Raw genomic sequence first — 20,909 nt, forward strand, 5'->3', positions numbered from 1 at the left:
AATATGTTCTTGGTCAGATGTAAAATAAACCAAAGGTTTAAGTGCTTTAAAGTTGTTTATCTACTTAGAATTAGGTTGTAAGTACAAAGGATTGGAACATATAATAGTATAATAATATGAGCAAAGCAAATAACAGGAACTGATTAAGTGTCCATTGTGAACTGAAACTAATTTAAATTAACTAAACCTAATTTTCTTGGTCACAAACAGACACACAATATAACATGCAGGGGAATGCTTTAGGCTGATACAGATATGTGTAAGGTTATGTGCAATTACAACATTGAGCTGAGAAAGTTGAAATAAAAATGCTAACATTAATTTTTATTAATACTGGATTATAAGGGTATAGTTACAGAAATGTAGTGGGTGTTGGTCTTGTGCAAACAAATCCAAATCCAAGATTTTTAGGGCCTGCAGAGTGTGCAGGAAGAACCTCTTCTTCATTCTCTCTGTGTTGGCCTTCAGGGAGAGGAATCGCTTCCCTGACCACAAAAGAGAAATGTCCATTTATCAGATGGGACTCCACACTGTTGAAATAAAGGGGGTGGTATTGTAGCTCCTCTCTCGCTTCATGATGAAGTCCACTATTAGTCCCTTTGTCTTACTGACGTTCAGGAAGAGGTTATTATCCTGGGACCAGTTCTTCAGACTTGTAATTTCTTTCAAATAGATGCACATCTCTAATGTTCATTAAACAAGGGTTTACCATCTAGGCCACCGATGCTAACCATGAATAATCACATGGATGAAAAGGAGCTTGAGTTCTTTGAGTTGTTTTCATCCATAAACCTACCATCTGCCCCAGAAACAATGAGAACTCTATAATAAAGTATTATTTAAGCATTCTAGAAAATTTTGCACTTTTTTGTATGTGTAATATATGTGAAAGGAGGAAGGTCATAGTTCAGGCTAGAACTCAGGAGAGCATGCCCTCTGCTGGTGGGAAGTGGTATAGTCCTGAACTGATGTTACATGTATATTTTAGGTCTATTACTTTTGTTTTATTATCTATTGTTAGCAACTTAAAAAAATATTTGATAAACGAAACGAAAATACATGCTAATTACAAAATGATGTGAACTGAGATGAAATGATTGCTTTAAAGAGTATTTTTGCAGATACTTTTGTTAGGGTTTGTACAATATAGTACAATATATTCATTTTAAAAATATATAGTTTGTTATATTATATAAAGATGAAATACTTCAATCAACATTACAGTGAACATAAGCAAGCTAGAAAGTGTTGGAAAGAAACCAATGCAATAGTGATGTTCTTCTTTTAGACACCAGATGTCGCTGTTGCAGTCTTTCTCTCCCAAGGTCAAACTCTGTCTCTCACAAACGCTGCGTCAGTGGCGGCCATAAGCAACGCTTAGGTTTGCACAGCATCACTAAAGCAAAGCACAGATCACTCTCACCAGTCTGTTATACAAAAGACAGCCTTCTAGGTGTAAAAACAAGACTGGAAAATAAACAATACTGACGCATTTCTATTCTATGTATATATAAGGAATGTATTCTGATAATGAATGAATCAGAAGCCTTTTATTTAACAATTTAAATAATATATTTGCTTAAAATCACTATATACCGCCCTTTTAGTTGGTCATGTCAAATGCACGTGGTGGTTACATTTAAGAAGGAAATGTGGTCGGAAGATTCGTCCTTGTTCTGGTGCCGGATGGAGTGACTAATGTTGAGTGACGCAGCCTGGGGATGTAGCTGATGCTCGGCACGTAGGCTGCTGGGTGACGCCTACATCAGGCACCTAATATGAAAAACTTATTTATTTAATAATTTACCCAAGGAAGCATGTTTTTTTTTCAAGTCTTTAGATGTAATTATTCTGTTAAACTGAGATGCAAACATGCTTTTATTTATATCAGTGTTTAGATGTAATTACTTTGTTAAACTGAGATGCAAACATGCTTTTATTTATATCAGTGTTTAGATGTAATTACTTTGTTAAATTGTGATGCAAACATGCTTTTTTTCAGTGTTTAGATGTAATTAATCTGTTAAGTTGAGATGCACTCATGCATTTTTGTTCCTTGAGTAAATCTAATGATGAAAGTTGTGATTTAGGGAAACGTGCGCTTGACCATGCACGAGCGTGCCGCGTGATGCCGACTTGGCCAATCACGTAGCTCTAAAAGACCGCACGCTCGGCTTCCTGTTTTTTTTTCACCAGGGTTTTCACTGCGCAACATTAAATCCGTCCGCCTTCTGCGCTTCTACTGCGGAGACTGAACTCACCGTCGTCCTTTGCACACAGCTAGGAAGGTGAGATCAATGTAAAAAAATGTCATTGTCTTCCAAATGCCGCTCTTGTTTTAAATTGCACAGACTGAATTGTGACATAAGAGGATGTCTGGGACGGAAGCGTGCGCGTGCGCTTTCCGATTTCATCAGCATATTAATATTACTTTCTTTTTGTAATTTTATTCGTGTAACGGAGTTTTAGATAGGCTTACTTATGGTCTGCATGATCGTATGGGTTATTTTAGGGATGAGGAGTGTTCAGCTGCTCTTGTCATGAAGTTGGCTGAATCTGCTTGTTTTACTGATTCCAAGGGCGCAGTTTTTGCCCTTGAAACCGAAACCGGTTGTTAATGTTGATAGTTTGAACTGTGGCAACGAATAAAAAGCATGCATATAACGACCTAAACTTTCCAATCCTCAGTGTTCTATGACCAAACCCTATGTAATAGAAAATAGTGCACGAGCTTTAGCCTTCTGATGACGTCACAATCAGACCCAGTGTTTAAGTTGGATTAATAATTACATGGTATTGATTTCTGTGCTGATTTTCTGTCCTTCACCTGTTGAGTTCTGGCTGTGGGCCTCCAGTTCAATGTCACGTCTTTGCCTGTGTTTGTGCAGTTAATGATGTAAAAGATGAGCTGCTCTGTGCAGGGATCAGGATCATGTGCTGCTGTCTGTCTTGTGGCTGAGATGCAGCCTGCTGTTTTGTGGCCAATGGCAGGTTTTCATTGACATTTAAGGCCAGAAGATTTTCCATTGGTCCGTCTAAAGCTCGTGTAGTAGTCGTGAATGTGTTTGACACTTAAGTGGTTTATATTTGTACAAATGTTAGCAGGGCCTTCGTTACTTCAGCTGTTTTCATCCTGTAGTGTACAGTTGTATGTGCTGCTTTAGCATGATTTTGTCTGTGCTTTTGTTCTGAAGTCGGTATGACTCGTACTAAAGGTGGAACGTTAGTAATCCTGTTGCTGGTGATGCATGCTTTAGAGGATCTAATAAAGATGTTGCTTTACAGCTCCAGGTTCATTTTGATTCTGAGTTTCTGTCTGTTTTCTCCATAGCAACGTGAATTTGTTTTTTTAAAAGGTTTAATTGTTTCTTCCCATCACCCAAAATGTAGCAGAAGGTTGATTGCCCCAAGGTGCGAGCGAGCATGTGCCCTCTGATGGACTCCATTTGCTCCTGAGATAGACTGTAGGTTTGCCTTGGTTTTGACCGGGATTAAACAGTTTACTGGAAGTGAGTGAGAGAGATAGATCTCTGATTTTACATAAAGGCTTGGACATCTTCCTGGAATGGTAGTGGTTAGGATCTGCAAATATCTGAATAAACTCATAAAAAGTACCTTTATTCATTTAGTCTTTGTGAGTGACTAGTTTTTTACTTACTAGAATGAATCACCCATTTGATGCGCTGTGCCAGAGTACTTTTTACTAATCATCTTCCAGAGTTGTCTTGCATGTGAAAAGTAAATCAGTGTGTATTACACGTTGCATTTTTTCTTGAATATAAGGTCTTTTTGTACTTTCTCCCCATAGATCCTGTAACATGTCTATCCTGAAGATTCATGCTCGTGAGATTTTCGACTCACGTGGAAACCCCACAGTTGAGGTTGATCTCTACACTAAGAAAGGTAACGATTTCCGTCACTGTGTCGGTTCCCAGTAACACGGTCATAGCAACCCACGTTACTATTTTGTAGTGTATAACCCTTTGCACCACATGGCTTTTTCCAGTATACACTCATTATTCATTCAGAGCATTCCCTCAGACACAGCCTAGTCAATTGCAGCAGCCACATCGTTTCAAAGGGGCTGTGAACGATGGCAAGTCAGGATTTACAAGGCAGATAAAGGCAGTGGAGTTTCCGAATGAATGAGCAGTTCAGTTGCTTTCTCCATGATCAGTCTTCCGTGTACTATACAGTAGGCTGCAAGAGCAGATCAGGTGGTAGATGAATAAAAATAGTCATTGTAATGGTATACAGCATGGATTGCGTTGCATTTCAATGTGAAATGGAATTGAATCATGTCACTGTGGATGAAGGCATCTGCTGAGTGACTAAATGGTAATAAATACCCTGTAGCTGTGTGTAGTTATATTACTTACTGTACTATCTGTGTTAGTGTGTGTTAGTGAGTACATTTTGCAATACTAATACTTTAGACCTTGAACCACAATTCAGTTGAAACGTTCCAGTCTTTTAAGCTCATGGTTCACCTAACAATGTAGTGGTTTAGCTCCTAACATAAGACCTGACTGTTAATGAAGCTCATTGAATAATTATTTGAAGTTTGGGCCTCCAAGCTAGGAAGAGGCTAAGTTAGCCTTCCAGAATGTACTGAGCTATGGGACAGCCCCTCTCCGAGCAATTTGAGTGCCGCTTTAGTCATCTTTTATACTCTGAGCTATTTTTGGAGAGCTGCTGTAGTATGTACTGTGGCCTCACTCTAACCCAGGTTTTCCCTCAAGAGTTTAGAGAAGTCTAACTAACTTTTTTAAAACATTTTTACAGTAATCAACACCTGTTCATACAAAAGGCTTGATTTTTAAAAACAAGCCTTTTCTTTAAAACACATTTCTATTATCTGTGGTTGCATTCTGGTGAAGTGAGTCACCTTAACTGGCTGGATGGTGGGCTGTCTGTTATGACAGTACCTGAAATGATGTCTATTACCCTGAATAATTTGTTTCTTCCTCCATAGGTCTCTTCAGAGCTGCAGTGCCCAGCGGTGCTTCTACTGGAATCTATGAGGCCCTTGAGCTTCGTGACAATGACAAGACTCGCTATCTGGGCAAAGGTAAGGTTACAGAGGTTATTGCAAAAATGACAAGTTACATGATACTGTTGATAAAGCCTCTTTATGTTAAGATTTGCCTAGGTGGTTAGACTTGATCAACAAGAACTGATGTGTTTTGTGTTGGAAAAAAGTGACCTTGATGCCAGTTGGTTTAGCAAAGCTGATGTGCTGTAATAATATATTGCTTAGACAAAAGAGAATCAAGGACATGGTTAATCAAAGCTTATAATTTTCAGTGCAATTATTTTTTTTTTCAGAAACTATCTGAATTTCCCACTGGCATAAATAAAGTATCTATCTATTTTGTTTAATTTTTGCCATATTAATGAATCACTTTTGGCACTGTGCTTCAGTTTACAGTTTGTAAATAAGGCTGTTTTGCCTCATCCATGTATCCATCATTTCTTTACTGTGATTCTGTTCTCTGCCTCCTCCTTTCTCTCGCCTGTTTTGACACTTTCCTTTTCCTCTATCAGGGGTGAAAAGAGCTGTAAAATATGTAAATGAGTTCTTGGCCCCAGCTTTGTGTAACCAGGTAAATGAATGTGTGCAGTAACTGAAGTAAGGGTCACTTCAGCTGTGTGTACCTGAGCATGAGGCATTTTGTCTTTTGAGGTTTGTTTTTCAAACTAACAGATGATCACAGAAGTCCTGAGAAACATTTGAAACTCCTCGATGTGTGTTAGAGCTCCCTCGCCTGGATGCTAATAAACGTTAGGAGCCATTTTGGGTTCTGTGATCTAATGTCTAACCAAGCCAACTCTGCATGTTCCCCTAATCTCGGGTCAGTGATGGTCTGCTTGTTCCTTGCAGGTGTCTCAAAAGCTGTTGAGCATATCAATAAAACAATTGCACCTGCCCTGGTTAGCCAGGTAGGAATATTTTTATTTGACTAACGCAACAATGTGTGTTAATGTAGATTTTAGGTTTTTGACATTGTAAAGATTATTTATTAAAGTAATTCAGCCTTGATTTAGTGACGTATAGACAATAGTTTTATGAGATGACTATTAATCAGGACAATGATGTTTATATCATTCTCTCCAGAGCTATAGGCACCCTTCATGTAATGTGAAGCATTGAGCTCAAACTTTTATTTATTTATTTTTTAAAACCGCTTCCCTGGCAAACAACAACTGCACTGAGTTTCTTTTTTCTTTCTTTCTTTCTTTCTTTTTTTTTAAATGACTAACAAGGTGGAGAAACTTGATCCACTCCTCCATCTGCCATCCTTTAAATTGTTAGTTCTGTGCAACCTTGTAATTAACCATTAAAACAGTGCATGATTAAAGGCAACAAAGGTTCCTGGGGACTGACAGCCAAAAAATACTTTTTTTTTTCTTTTCATTTAAAAACTTGTCTTTTATTTTATCCTTATTTAATTTAATTTTATTTTTTTTATATTTGTCAATTTTGAATTTCATGAAGGGTGCAAATAATACTGGAAGGCATGGTATGTCTATTTACAAACACTGTATGCTGTGAACCTGTTTAACACTGCACTGGCTTTGTGTTGACTGCATGATGGTTATAACCCTGCCTCATGGTTTAACGCTTGCTGCCAGGTTTCCTCTTACGACTTCCCTTTTTGTTATCGAACAGGACGTGTCCGTCATTGAGCAGGAGAAGATTGACAAGCTGATGCTTGATATGGATGGCACAGAGAATAAATGTAAGCTAACCTCTTAAACGTATGTATAAACACAGCTAAAGTATGTGTAGATATGCAGCTGGAAAAAAAAGTGCATGTATGCATATGATTTTTGTTCACTAGTTTAACACTAACTTGCTTTTTTAATGTTACTTCTCAGCTAAATTTGGTGCTAATGCCATCCTGGGTGTGTCCCTGGCTGTGTGCAAGGCTGGTGCTGCGGAGAAGGGCGTCCCACTCTACCGCCACATTGCCGACCTTGCTGGAAACCCAGAGGTCATCCTCCCAGTGCCTGTAAGCATAGAACGTGTTCGTTGTCATGCCAGAGTGTAATCTGGCCCTTTCTCTTTGGGATAGCTTGCTGAAATCTGTCATACTTATAGTAAACCTATTCATATATTGCAAGGCCTTCAACGTTATCAATGGGGGTTCTCATGCTGGAAACAAACTGGCCATGCAAGAGTTCATGATCCTCCCAGTCGGAGCAAGCAACTTCAAGGAGGCCATGCGCATCGGTGCTGAGGTCTACCACAACCTGAAGAACGTGATCAAGGAGAAATACGGCAAAGACGCCACCAACGTGGGAGACGAAGGTGGCTTTGCCCCCAACATTCTGGAGAACAAAGAAGGTGAGAGAAGAAATGGTGTCGGTTGGAGTTTGCGTGTTTCCTTCTGCAATAAGTCTATTACATTGTTTTTTTTTTTTTATTTGTGTGCAATCCATGATTATGAAATCTCCAGCGCTGGTTCTATCGCTCTGAAATATATTCCATGCTCGTACGAGTAATGCATCTCCTTCGTTTGCTTCTGTTTTTTTTTTCTTTTTCAGACATGCCATTACATGCTACTGTAGACTTCATGTCCTACCTTTTGCTGTACTTTTTTGGAAAAGTAAAAAGGTTTTCCTGCTTTCGCTTTATAGGCGTTAAGTAACAAAATCCAAAGCCTGAAGCACATTTTTGAAATTTCATTTTATTATTTAATTTCAGCTTGTCAAAGCCAGACCACAAGCTTCCACCAAATGAATATAAGACCATTGCTAAAATCAGAATGTTTGAAACGTCTACCTTATTGTCCCACTTAAGACAAGACTGCAAATACCATATTATTGTGCATATGCAGTTTTCAAACTTTTTTTTCTTTTGGCTTTAGTAATTAAATCTCATTTAATTTATTATATGAATCTACCTTTAAAGCGTGAGACATTCACAGCATAGACCTAGCTTAAACCTAGGCCCTAATTTTAGTACTTTAGTGCTGTAACTGGAAATTCCTTCCTGAAGCAGAAGCACATGGTTTCCTATTTCATACCAGGCATCTGCAGTGACAGTTAGGCACCTACAGTGAGACCTGCCATGCTGTGCTAAATGTCTCTCAGCTGTTGAACCCTGCTCTCTCCTACCTCCAAGGCAAAAGCGGAAGTTTATTATTAGAGTTTTGAGAATTCGAGAATCTGCAGCATTGTTTCATTGTTGATGTATAAGAAATGGGTGTCTTTTCAGAAGATTGGTTATAAACCGTTTCTTCATGTAAACGTTGCAAAAGAGCTCAAAAGCAGAAGAATAATGCAACCATGATGAGTGTTTATTGCATCAGCCGTTTATAAGGTGTTTTATTTTATTTCTGTATTTCTCCCCCAGCTCTTGAGCTGCTGAAGACTGCCATCAGCAAGGCTGGCTACACTGACAAGGTTGTGATTGGTATGGATGTTGCAGCCTCTGAATTTTACAAAGATGGCAAATATGACCTGGACTTCAAGTCACCTGATGACCCCAAGCGTTACATCAGCCACGACAAGCTGGCTGACCTCTACAAGAGCTTTGTGAAGGATTATCCTGGTCAGTTTCATCAGCTATGGGATTTTACCTCACTTTAAGCCTTTAGCTAAAGGTTTTTTTTTATATATTTCCATATAGAGCTTCCATAAGTACTGCAAACATGGTAGCTGTTTTATCCTTTGCTATAGATGCTATAAACCTTAAGCTTTCTATGCAATATATACGGTGCAAACATATTAAGGTTTATAATGTCAGTGTAGTTAAATATCTTTGACTTCACCAAATTGATGTGCCAGTTATAGTAGTGGGAGAAGATCCCAATGTATTTAACGGGTTCTTTTTAATGGGATAAACCCTGAAGCCATCAACTGAGCCATGATAATGTGCTCTGTGATGTATGTGCCTCTGAGCACACAACCCTTTCACTGCGGTTTTGAGGCTCACGGGGGCTCTGTACAATATATATTTAACGGAAGACTGCATTTTTAATCCATGCCAAATATAAAAGCTAATGCAAGCTTATTTATTAAATATTTTTGTGTGCTGTGCAATTTAAGCCTGCAATTTTTTTATTTTTTTATTGCTATTTCAATAGCCCCTTTTTCATTTGTATCTATTTTCAGACCATGCAGTTGTGTGTGGGAGTGGGAAAGTTCTTATTTTCTTCTTTTGCCCACTCAGTTGTCTCCATTGAGGATCCTTTTGACCAGGATGACTGGGAAGCCTGGTCCAAGTTCACAGGCAGCACCAGCATCCAGGTTGTGGGTGACGATCTGACTGTGACCAACCCCAAACGAATTGCTAAGGCAGTATCAGAAAAGGCCTGCAATTGCCTGCTACTGAAGGTCAACCAGATTGGCTCTGTCACAGAGTCCCTCCAGGCGTGAGTGACCACACTCTTTAATTGATTGGCTTTCTGTATTAAGCTTTTCATCAGCTAGCATGTAACATATTGCACATACTGGAAAGTTTGATTACTGAAACTTGTATTTATATCTTTGCTGCCATTGTGTAGCTGCAAGCTGGCTCAGTCCAGTGGCTGGGGTGTGATGGTGAGCCACCGCTCTGGAGAGACAGAGGACACCTTTATTGCTGATCTGGTGGTTGGCCTCTGCACTGGCCAGGTGAGTGTAACTACAATAAATATTTCATGTATTTAATTAATGAACAGAAAGAGTAATGTGTTTGTCTTACTTTAGATCAAGACTGGCGCCCCCTGCAGGTCTGAGCGTCTGGCAAAGTATAATCAGCTGCTCAGGTATGATTACAGAGCTGGAGGATACAACATCTGCTTCATGTTTAACAAATACTCCAGGGGTTTTTTTGTTTGTTTGTTTTTTGTTTTTGTTTTTTTATTTTACATACATGTGGTCACCACACAGTATTGACATGTTGCTGAGAGACTACTGAAGAGAACAAAAAACCTATTTATTCCAAAGCTTTAGGGCGCAGTTATTGAACTATATAAAACATTAAAAATCCATGAGGATCCAGGTATCCATCAAATCTCTTGGGATGATTTGGTCATTTAAAATCACATGAGCTGTTATCTTCAGCTTCACATAAATATTTCACTGCCCCAGCAGCTGCAATTAAGCCTTTTATATGAGAGTTTACAGTAAACAGATTTTTCTATAAATTTCTCAGTCACAGAAATAAAAATTAAATATCTAAAGATGGTCCGATCAAATGCTAAGTTGGATTTATATATATATATATTAATATGGCAGTTAAAGATATCAAAGACAATTTTCATAAGATGGTGTGAAAGGGTTTGTTTATAGATTAGCCATAATTGAGTGTTGAATTTTTCTCTGTTCAGGATTGAAGAGGAACTTGGAGACAAGGCCCGCTTTGCTGGCCAGAACTTCAGGAAGCCCATCTGAAGAGCAGGCCTTTCTCAGGCCACTGTTTACCATACTCATGCTCCCACACATTAAGCCACACTGTATCACTCTCTAGAGCCGAAGGATCCTGGAAAGGCATTGAAATGTAAGGTCCAAGTCTGTAGGTTAAGACATAAATATGTTTCTGTGCCAATGAAACACTCATCTTTCTATGCTTTGGCACTCAAATAATAGCACTGGTCCTTTAATTATAGTATGTGTATTGTGTGAGATGTTTCCTTGCTTTTTGTGTGTTGTACTGAGTCTGGGCATCTATTAATTTAGAGTTAATTTGTTCAGTCTTCTGCACTGTGTGTAGTAACATACGCTCGTTGTGTTGCTGTTGAAAAGCTGTAGCGCTCCTGTAAAGTGTGGCAAAACAACAAATAAACTTGTGTGGAAGTGGCATTGAATCATTGTGTTGATTTTTACGTTTTATTACATGGATGCATAAAACTCTTTTCATCGATTATCCATTGCTGGTTAAAAACATGTGGGGCTGTGTGGATTGTTGAACAGTAACATGAGTAGAGTGGAAAAGAAATAATATCTCCTTGGTCTGGTAATATGAGAGGTTGTTCTGCCCAAAACGGTGACGCATGAACAAGTAACAAAAGCCATGGTGTCTCATCCTTATTACTACTTTATACTCATGCGTAGGGTTTTAGGGTTTGGTATTTTCATTTTGATTTGTAAAATGCAATGAACAAAAGTAGTTTAAACAGTGTTTAACTAGGACCAGTGTTTTTTAAAACTCTAGCTCAAAATACTGTACAGGGATTGCAGGTGTGTGCTGACCTCTGCTGTTATTCTAGAGTAATGCTAGAGTATTCTGAAGCATGCATCATCCTGGGCTGTGTATCTGTAGGTACACTCCTTATATTTAGCTTTTTAAGTCAAAGCACTCCCTACCAGCCTGACCCTGTACATATAAGTTGTAATATCAAATTGTATTTGTTCTTATGGTCAACGAACATTCGATATAAATTACACAAATAATTTTTGTTCTTCTGAAGAGAATGGGCTCCCCCTGCTGGCATCTTCAATCCTAGCTCTATCTAAACTAGTATTTTCTTTTAATCCTTCAGGGTTGCCTAAAATTTAATACAAAATGTGTCTAAGCAAAATAAAACTATCTAGCTAAAAATCTACCCTAGTAAAGATTATTTAAATGTATTTGAGTATGACATTTTTATATTTTTAATATTAAGTCCAAAGTCCAAAATGTGATTTTTTAACATGAATAATCACCCAGGTAGGAAACTGAAATCCATCTAACTTTAGACATTTGGGGAAACCTTGGGCGAATTGGGCTAGCAGCCATTCAACCACCCTTAAATCCACATTCCCAGCACAGATCCAGTTTTTTTTTCTAAAAAGTGCTCCATTTGACCAAGTTAGTTCAACTAGTGCTTTGTTATTAAATGTGCTCATTTTCCAACACTTGCCCAAAACTGTTTAGGAAGGACCAACCTCTATCCAGTTTCTTTAAGGCTTATCCTACAAAGGATATGTGGGGAACCTACAGCCTGTCAAAGGTGACACAGGACAGGGTGTTATAGCCCATCACAGGATATAATCACATACCCTGCAGGTGCAAGGCAAATCTGTTAATCGCTGTGCCCCTAAAGGGCAACATAATATAGCTACCTGTACAGAATTTAAAATTTACTAGAATTTGATATGCTGTTTAGATAATTATGTAGCTACTGGAACTGATGTTATTCTACCCTAGCATTAGCAAAGAAAGCAGGCTAACTGAGTTAAACAGAGCCAGTTGAAGTTAGCAAAATTCCGAAACTTACCTTAGCATGCTTTTTTAGATGAATTCATGCCCTGATTTTATATGACGTACTCCAAGCTTTAAACAAAGTCACAGCATGAGATATGAACACAATCTCTGCTTGTTTTAGCAACATTATTGAAATTGATTGAATGCTAAAGTGAAGTGCAAATAAAACATTTGGGAGCCCATGTCACTGACGTGTAGAGTACAGTGATGGACTGGATGAGAGGAGAAGAAGGGACCTTCAAGATTTGTAACTAGCAGTTTAATGGTTAAGTGTTTTTATGTAATTAATAAGAGTTCAAATATTCAATTTCACACTTAAGTAAATAAATTCTCGAGCAATAATGCTTGTTTGTATTATGCAAATGAGTTCTAATGACTAAAAAGCTGCTTTGATCAATTCTGTATTGAAAAAAGCATTATGAATATGTCATTATTTGGTTTAATAAATAATCCAATTTGAATCTATGAAAGAGTTTAGATCATACTGATCAAGTCAATAGACCAACACATAACAGCATCCATTCAGTAAGGGAAATGTTTTAGCTTAAACTGGAATAGTATAAGCTGCAATCATTTTGAAATTTGGGTATCCCAATAAAATTTATATTTTTGAAGCCCCATAGAGAGAATATCTGGAAGTGTCTTCCTGTAACAATGTGTATCATCAGCTTTACATTCTTAGATTTGTGCCTTAGGATTCAAATCTAGATTGTGCCTTTGCCAAACATTGACTTTGTGTTGTGTATTTTTTGTTGTATTAGTTGTACATTTAGATTAATTATCTTGGTAAAAAAAAACTATCTAGGCCAAATAATACAGTCCCACCGCATTGATAATTCACAGCTTTATTTTACAGTGGTGTCAGGTGCTTCAGCTTGTATACAGTCCTCATTTTTATCAAATATGGCGGTTGTGTTCAGGGCCAAATTGTGCTTGATATTTCAGATCTCATCTGACCACAACATTAAATTCCAGTTGTAGCTCCAATGATTTTAAGTGCTGCTCTCAGAAGGTATTTTGTTTGTGCGCTTCTAAACAGCTTGTTCTTATGGACATGGCATTTTATTTTTTATTTTTTGGTTAAATTTAATTAGGTAAACTGTGTAAATCTTTCATCCTCTTTACTGTGTAATACTCATGTGCTCATGAGACTCATGAGACAGGTTATTGATTGTTCCACATGGAAATAATATTTTTTAACTGCTTAACTTGTTTGTTTGCTTTTGTGTTGAAAGCTCTTTGGTATTATCCCTGATAATGGAGGATAGCGGGATTTTTTTTCGGGGTCACCGTGCCTACCCCGGGAACATGGATCATGAATATGGAATACACCATAGATGGGAGACCAGCCCTTTGCACCACACACACACACATGCATAGCTAATAAATCTACTAACATGTTTTAGTAGATAGGAAGAAACCTACATAAACTTGAGATAGGAAGAAACCTACATAAACTCGGGAAAATTAATAATCATTCCTATTAATTATCATTCCTCCCTGATAATAATGACATGACATGTAGAAGGCATTTATCTCCCACTGACTCCTGCCGCTTCCATTTATGAAATGTTTTTCATAGCAGTAGGTTGTTTTAGTACAGTCTATTAATAACTAGTGCTTGTTATACTAATGCACATAAGCAGATCCACATTCGCATTACTGTATAGATTATGTTGTGACACTCCTAGATATGCTAGTGCCATAATAGCTAAAAGATTTTATTTAAATACAAGCTTGCAATGTGGTCTAATAAACCGCCATTGCTCTATGGAAAACAGACGCTTCACACACATCACCCCATTCATTGTATCGTATGGTCACCCAATAGAGGTACTGAAAAAACTGCAAGAATAATACCTTTAATGTAAATTATACTCTGATGCACAATATGTAAAGGATTACTGATATCAAGGTTTCAGATGAGCTGCCAAGGTAGCTCGGCAGTGGGAATGAGATTCAGGCCATCTGTTTGGTGCTGGCAAGAATGATGGGGGTATTATGTGTGCAGAGGGTCCATTAAGCATGCATTTTCTAAGTTACAATGGAAAAAGGGTGGCGTGCTTTGCTCCTTTTGGAGCCGCTGAGCCTGTCTCTTAACTGCACTTGTAGGCATTATTGTCTCTGTGATTACAGGCACTCTGGTGAATTGGCTGTGACTCACCTCTTGCCTCCTCCCTCTCCAATCACCGGCAGCTTACCCCATCTCTTTCTGACTACACTCACTCTTGAATTTCCTCCTTTTCTTCTATTTGCATTGTTCATTTAGTCTGTCATGCTGCACTGATAAAACAAACCATCCGTTTCTAAGCACAATATCTCACATCGTACTGGAAAAGGAAAAACACTCAGTTATGATCATTTCAGTGGAGCGGTTGAGGTGCAGTCTGTAAAACTACCACTCATGGGATGATAGCACAGAATAACCATTTACCAGTCTTTGTGGTCTACGCTTACATATGCAAATCATTAAAGAAAAAACTCCTTGTATTAACCTTTATAACGCTTTACTGGCACCCCATAAAAATCTGATCTGCATATCAAAACCAAGCAGTGTCAGGTTCAATCATTCTGGATGTATTTTTTCATCTTTGTTTCTTTCTTCTTCTCCTTTCTCTGCTTTTTTCCTATCTATGGTTCTCTGTAATTACTTATCTCTCAATCATCTCTCAACCCTGCTCAGTAATAACAGACAGTTATGCCGAACACAGGCATTTTCATCCTCATAGCTTTATTTCATCACCGGCCTACATGCTTTTCTATCAATTGCAATGCTACAGAATAGCACTGAAAATTGAAAAAGGTCATGATTTTCATGGCGCAGTGCCAGTTTTTGCTTCAGCCAAAAGATCTGTAATAGGCAGCTATTCATTCTGTGTGTATGCGTGTGTAATGACAACACAGATTGAATTACTCTGGGGCAAAAATGACAAAGGAAGAAAAAAGCGATCACTAGTGTACAGTATTGTGTTAGGGAACACACAGGGGGTTAAGTGCAGCATGCAGAGCTCAGTGGTAATGGCTCAGCCTGATCATTCACTTGTGAATGAATCCTCTGGGAGCAGAACTGTTTCTTAGACAGGGGAAGAGAAACACACTGCTCAGAAAGTCACACTGTAAACCAATCATTCCCTCCTGCAGAGGGCTGTACACTGAATACACTACACTCACAGCCACATTCAAACCCTACACCCTAAAAGCTTTTATTAAAGATAATGGTGTGAGTTTGTGGCCAGGGCTCATGGTGCATGAGTGTTGTTTTCACAGGATCACCTTCCCCACTCACACACAGTACGACAAGAGAGCAATGTCACACAGTCAAAACTGACACTGAATGTGTCAGTCCATTAAGAAGATTTTATAGCTTTATTTTGCTTTTATATAGTATTTTGAGCCAACCAGTTAGAACATTTTGTTCTGGATTTGTAATGCTCTAGAGGACTCACTAATCTATTTGAGCAAGCTGTCTTCATTTCATATAAACATATTCATGCTGGTGGCTGAAGTGGTTACATGATGAGAGCTATTCACATCCATAAAGATGTGTGTCAGGAGGTGAGTTATAATAAACATGTTATAATAAATATACTACTACTATATCTGGAACTTCATTAAACAGTGCAATATGGATAATGATAATAAAGTTGAATTTAAAGTTAAATTGAGTCTATTAGCAAAATTTTAATGCCATGACTCAATGGCTCAAACACAATATGGAGCGTCATCTGCAGTTTATATAGTTTGTATGAGACTTTGTGGATGATAAAATATATATTTTTTTTGCATTATGTTTACTTCCCGTCCCTTTTGCCATACTTGCAATATCCCAAGAATGAGAGGTTGAAATTTAGTAGGATTTATATTGAATGATCATTGTAACTATTAGGTGTACTGACTAGATTTGGGATTGATCCACAGAGGGTCAAGGTCACAGCAAGGTCAAATGTATAATTTCTTTCTAATTTTTCCTTTAACGGGTTTCCTCCCGAATCTATTTTAAGGGTGGACAAAAAAAAAGCAAAATATTAATGCTTGTCCTTTAAAACAAGTTATACCAGCTTCTGTGACTGAATTCTGATATATAACAGTCGGATATTATTATGTAAATGTATTCAGTCCATTACAAGGCACCTTGCACCTTCCACACACATTCACACTCTCACTCACACCTAGAAGCAATTTACCAGCATGTTTTTGGGATGCAAGAGAAATGGTTTGGTCACCTGTCAACATGAAAAAGAAGAAGAAGAAGTATTTATTTGTCAAATAACAGCACAGTGCAATTCCTTTCTTGGTATATTCAAGCTCATTAGATAGAAAGTTGGGGTCAAAGCACAAGGTCATCTGCTATACTTCACCCCAGGAGCAGAGAAGGTTCCTTCATCTTGGGTCCAGGGATTGCAAGTCAGCACATTTGTAGCTTGAATATATTTATTTAGGACATTTTTTTAAACATGACTTTTTATAGGGTCCCCATTTCTGTCATTCTGCTATACACTGATTTTTGAATTCCTGTGTTTGTAAAACTGTGGGATGGATAACAAAAGTTAAGTTATGATTCGGTTCATATTCATATCATGGACAAAATTCGAGTTTAAATGAGGGATTAAAACGAAAGCAAACACACTGATGCTAAAAGTTCACTCCACAACAAAACACACGCTTAACCTACTATACACACGCGCACACTAAATCACACGCACACACGCGCCCACGCACGCGTTTTTAAATCACAAAAACCTCAAGCTCATTGGCTGCTCTTGCTTTCACAGCAGTACAACGATCCAATCCGGTTTTAGGACACTGGGAAGTAGGCGGGGATCGTCCTGTTTCTCTGGCTGGAAGGGAGGAGCTTTTTCATGCAGGGCTTTTCTTTCTTACAGAAGAAGGACAGAGATCCCAATCCCATCCCTCTCAATAACACGCACACCTTACAAAGATTTCCTCCCGAATGATTAAAGTCGCTCCCTGACGTTAGTGAATCACTCATTCGCTCCATTTCCACCCATAGAGCAGCTTTAGCCTGCTAGCTATAGCTTCACAGCTTTATAGCTTTAGCTATAGCTACCTGCTGCCGCTTTGTGTTTGTTGCTCGCAGTCCCATCTCAAACAAATCTCTGATGTTGTAGAGCAAGACCCAAGGTAAGTTTATAACATTTAAGACTTCCAGCCTCGACACATCCGACAGCGTCTCTTTTTTTATCGTCCGGTCTGTCGATATTCGGTCGCTGCTACAATTAGCCTCGGTGTTAATCAGAGGCTATTAGCTAGCAGTGTTAAGGGGGGTGCTGATTAGCCTCCATAGTGCTGAGAGGTGGGTTTGCTAGCTAAACAGCAGCGAGGCTCTTAGCACCACTCAGGGATGCTTGTTATCAGGATTTTTTTTTTTACTCTGTCTGTGCTGGAAAAAAAAAGGCATCAAGTTTGAACTTGGAAAGCTTTTGTCTTCTGGACACTTTGTGTTCTGCATATTGAACTTGTTGAGGCTGCTGGACTCGTGCTTTTGTTTATTTTTGATTATTTGTTGTTGTTGTTGTTGCTGCTGCTGCTGTGTGCTGTGGCTTCAGCTGGGTTCTGTCTCAACCATCTGCTCTTCCACTCATCTTTCTCCAGCAGCTGGGCTTTTACATGGCACATAAATAAATGACATTATTTTCATTCATACACACACACACACACACACAGACACACACACACAAAAACAACCTTCATGTACATTTCTTACTCCCGTGATTCTCAAAGTGGGCTTCAGGGACCTGCAGGGCTCTATGATTATTAGGCTTTGTATTATTTGAAATGACAGCTTTTGTTACGCATGCACAGATAATACTTATTTACTTATTCCACCCCAACACACACACACAATACTGACATCAAAAATAAGTGTCCAGCTGCCAAAATAACCTCTCTCTCTGCTAGGTTTTGTTGCTAAGTTATACAAAACATCAGAAACACGGTGGACAGTTTGTTGTTGTTGTTGTTGCTAAAACGCTTTGAATCATGTCACTCAGAAAAACACATCTTCAAGGCAAAAATATAAAGAAATAAAGACTGATTTGGAAAATCCTGGTTCGTCTGGCTGGTTTCCCCAAAATATCATAAAGTTAAGATCTTTAATAAATAAAATACAGAAAGAAAGAAAGAGAGGAAGGTATTCAGTGTAATCCTAGTCCTTATAACTGCTGATCTTACTGTGACCCAAATGATGATAAAAATAATCACATGATGGTGATCAAGAAATGCAAGTTACTGTTCCAAATGTGCAGATTCTCCTTATTTTTTTGAAATTTGGGTACTGGTAGGTGTATCCAAAGTATCCTACAAGCTCTTTGCAAGCTTCTTTTGTTGTTAAGTTTGGCAAAACATCACAGATGTGCTCACAGCGAGAATTAAGTCAGTTTGTGCTCTGTGTTTACTTGCAAGATCTGAGGCATGTCATTCAAAAACACTTTTGCTCTTTAGGTCAAGGCTCAGATTTCTAAAATCATCATGAACTTCAGATATTAATAAGCTGTATTCTGTGTGTATATTTTCCATTCCATAACAGATAGCATGTGAACAGATAATGTGTTCTCGGTTTCAGTTTATATAATGATTATTTAATAAAAGAGCAGCGATTTAAGAAAGTCACCATGCCCTGCTTATATTATCAATCAGCGGGATTTGGTCTAATGTTGTGTAAACAGAAACGTCTTTTAGAGTTAGATTGAAGTCTGTGTTTTTGGTTTGGTTCTGTCAGTTTTACTCAGTCCTGTGCCATCGTCCTATCAGTGGATTTTAGACAAGCGTCATAGCAGCGTTCACACTCTGAGATTTAAATACACACATTTCTGACACTGGCAGAACTTTGTTGTCGGCTCTCTTCGGTTGCAGTGGCACAAGTAATGTCACTATATGCTTTCTAAGACAACCAGTCTTAACTCTTTGTGACGTGGGGTTTTAATATTTGACAGAACAAGAATAAACGCAGCTGTAGAGCAAGAGCTTTGTGTGATGCTTGCCTAATCATTTAAGGGTGAATTATTATATTTATTTTATATATATATTTAATTTATGTGTTTTTATTTCAGTACTTGTTAAACCATGACCTGAGAAATTACTTGTACAATCATGATTGTTCAGGTCTGGAACTCTCTCTCTCTCTCTCTCTCTCTCTCTCTCTCTCTCTCTCTCTCTCTCTCTCTCTCTAATTAATTTCTTTTTTCGGGTGTTTTTCCTGTCAGTCATTTAATAAACACAGTCATTTTTGTCTGCATACAAAACATTGCTAGATCTTGATTTAACAATGTGAATGAAATAACAGCATGAAATGAAACATGCTTTTTGGGTTTCTTTTTCTTTTCCTTTGGCAGGTGCTAATAGCGTCCTGTTTTAGTTTTCCTTTTATAAGGTAATGCTGCTTCTGTGTGAAGCAAGCCGAATGGACAGACTGAGCGAGGAGCACATGTTGACCATGTAATAATGTTGATGACAGATGGTGATCAGATGTGGCCTCAAAACATCTGCTTGTCTTTTGCATGAGTTTGTATCCTACCTACAAGACAACGTGACGTATCCGATTGTAATGGAAGAAGAGCCACAGAGCTCAGGAAGCGGTTTGTACGTAAAACATGGAAATGTGTCACAAAGCATTCTGACGTTGTGGAAAAATGAACTTTCTAGTGCATTGCTGTTTTTATAATACCTCAATATATACAATTGCAAACTCTAAGGCACAATATGATTATTATTAAATTGTATACAAAAAAAGTGTTACATTTTTCTTTTTTTTCTGTATATCATGATGCATATCATGTCTTTTGTTTGGGCTGTCATTATGATCATTTTGATCTTATCGATATACTATTGTCATGATGAGAATCCTAAGAACACAAGACGTCAGCGATGTTCAGATCCAAGCAAAACAGTCAGATACAAAAATATTAGCCAAGTCAAGGATTTGGTGAATGTTTGAAAAGTAGCAAAGATCCCCGTGAAGTCTTGACAAAAGCTGCTGTGATGCGTCCTGATGTAGAGAAACGATTAAACATTAAGTACCAGCCTGAGATTTTTTCTTGCTTTTCATGCATTTCATACATGCATTCATTTTTGTATGTAATGTTTTTTTAATTCTTTTTACACCATGGTCCACAAAGGGGCACTTGTTTAATTGGAAGTTTCCCCTGTTGCTGTTGAATAAGATCATAAGCGTGTCATTGTGTTGGGTCCATTCAGTGTGCAGGAGACACAGGCCGGATTGTATGGCCACCTGCCACTGTGTTGCACCACGACCAAATGGAGCTCTCAGCAGTGTGTGATTGGAGGAGAGCACACAATCATTTTGTGCTCTCATGCTTCCCTCTCTCTCTCTCTCTCTCTCTCTCTCTCTCTACACACACATGCTTCTTAAGCAAGGGCTGTCATATTATACAAAACACTTTGCTTACAGTGAGTCAGTGTGCTCGCAGTGTGTCGTCTGCACACTCGGCTGCTTAGTAAGCGTTGTTTGCACGATGCTGTCCGTAGGAATTGTTGTTCAGGATTAACCTGAAAGGTTACGTGTAGATGCATGAATCCTTTTTCTGTGCAAGGCTTACTTCACCTCTCAGTGACCTTGTTGCCTCAATTATAGGTGTCGTTTGTTGGCACTGGTTAAGGGTTAATATTACGGACAATAACGGTCGGGATTATTAGACCTCTAGCACCTTAAAGGAAAATAAATCCACGCATTGAATGAGTAAATTGTAAGTCA

The 20,909-nt window shown here is 38.3% G+C and overlaps 2 protein-coding genes and 1 long non-coding RNA gene across 4 annotated transcripts in view; 2 read left to right on the forward strand and 1 right to left on the reverse strand.

The window, feature by feature from the left end:
• Nucleotides 1-51: 51 nt before the first annotated feature.
• Nucleotides 52-2,943, reverse strand: LOC125140058. The gene is made up of 3 exons (XR_007139293.1): nt 2,828-2,943; nt 1,638-1,773; nt 52-1,396 (listed from the first exon to the last, which is right to left on the reverse strand). It is a non-coding gene; the product is annotated as an uncharacterized LOC125140058 (long non-coding RNA).
• Nucleotides 2,133-10,792, forward strand: eno1a (enolase 1a, (alpha)). 2 transcript variants are annotated; one of them, XM_047807253.1, is made up of 12 exons: nt 2,133-2,288; nt 3,809-3,903; nt 4,976-5,071; nt 5,548-5,606; nt 6,674-6,743; nt 6,883-7,016; nt 7,129-7,351; nt 8,363-8,560; nt 9,182-9,383; nt 9,516-9,624; nt 9,700-9,758; nt 10,323-10,792. In XM_047807253.1, exons 2-12 carry the CDS (start codon nt 3,819-3,821, stop codon nt 10,384-10,386), a joined length of 1,299 nt encoding a protein of 432 aa, XP_047663209.1. In that variant the 5' UTR covers nt 2,133-2,288; nt 3,809-3,818; the 3' UTR covers nt 10,387-10,792. The 2 variants fall into 2 exon arrangements, with proteins under 2 accessions (XP_047663209.1, XP_027026373.1); XM_027170572.2 differs by lacking the exon at nt 5,548-5,606 and adding an exon at nt 5,885-5,943 and having other exon boundaries at nt 2,134-2,288.
• Nucleotides 10,793-17,036: 6,244 nt separating this feature from the next.
• rerea (arginine-glutamic acid dipeptide (RE) repeats a) overlaps nt 17,037-20,909 on the forward strand; it is a 149,589-nt gene continuing 145,716 nt past the window's right edge. Inside the window, exon 1 of the mRNA XM_027170530.2 lies at nt 17,037-17,320. The gene's annotated coding sequence lies outside the window, so the exon portion shown is untranslated. The remainder of the gene's footprint in view (nt 17,321-20,909) is intronic.

This window comes from Tachysurus fulvidraco, chromosome 23, assembly GCF_022655615.1.
Source record: "Tachysurus fulvidraco isolate hzauxx_2018 chromosome 23, HZAU_PFXX_2.0, whole genome shotgun sequence".
Classification (NCBI taxonomy): Eukaryota; Metazoa; Chordata; class Actinopteri; order Siluriformes; family Bagridae; genus Tachysurus; species Tachysurus fulvidraco.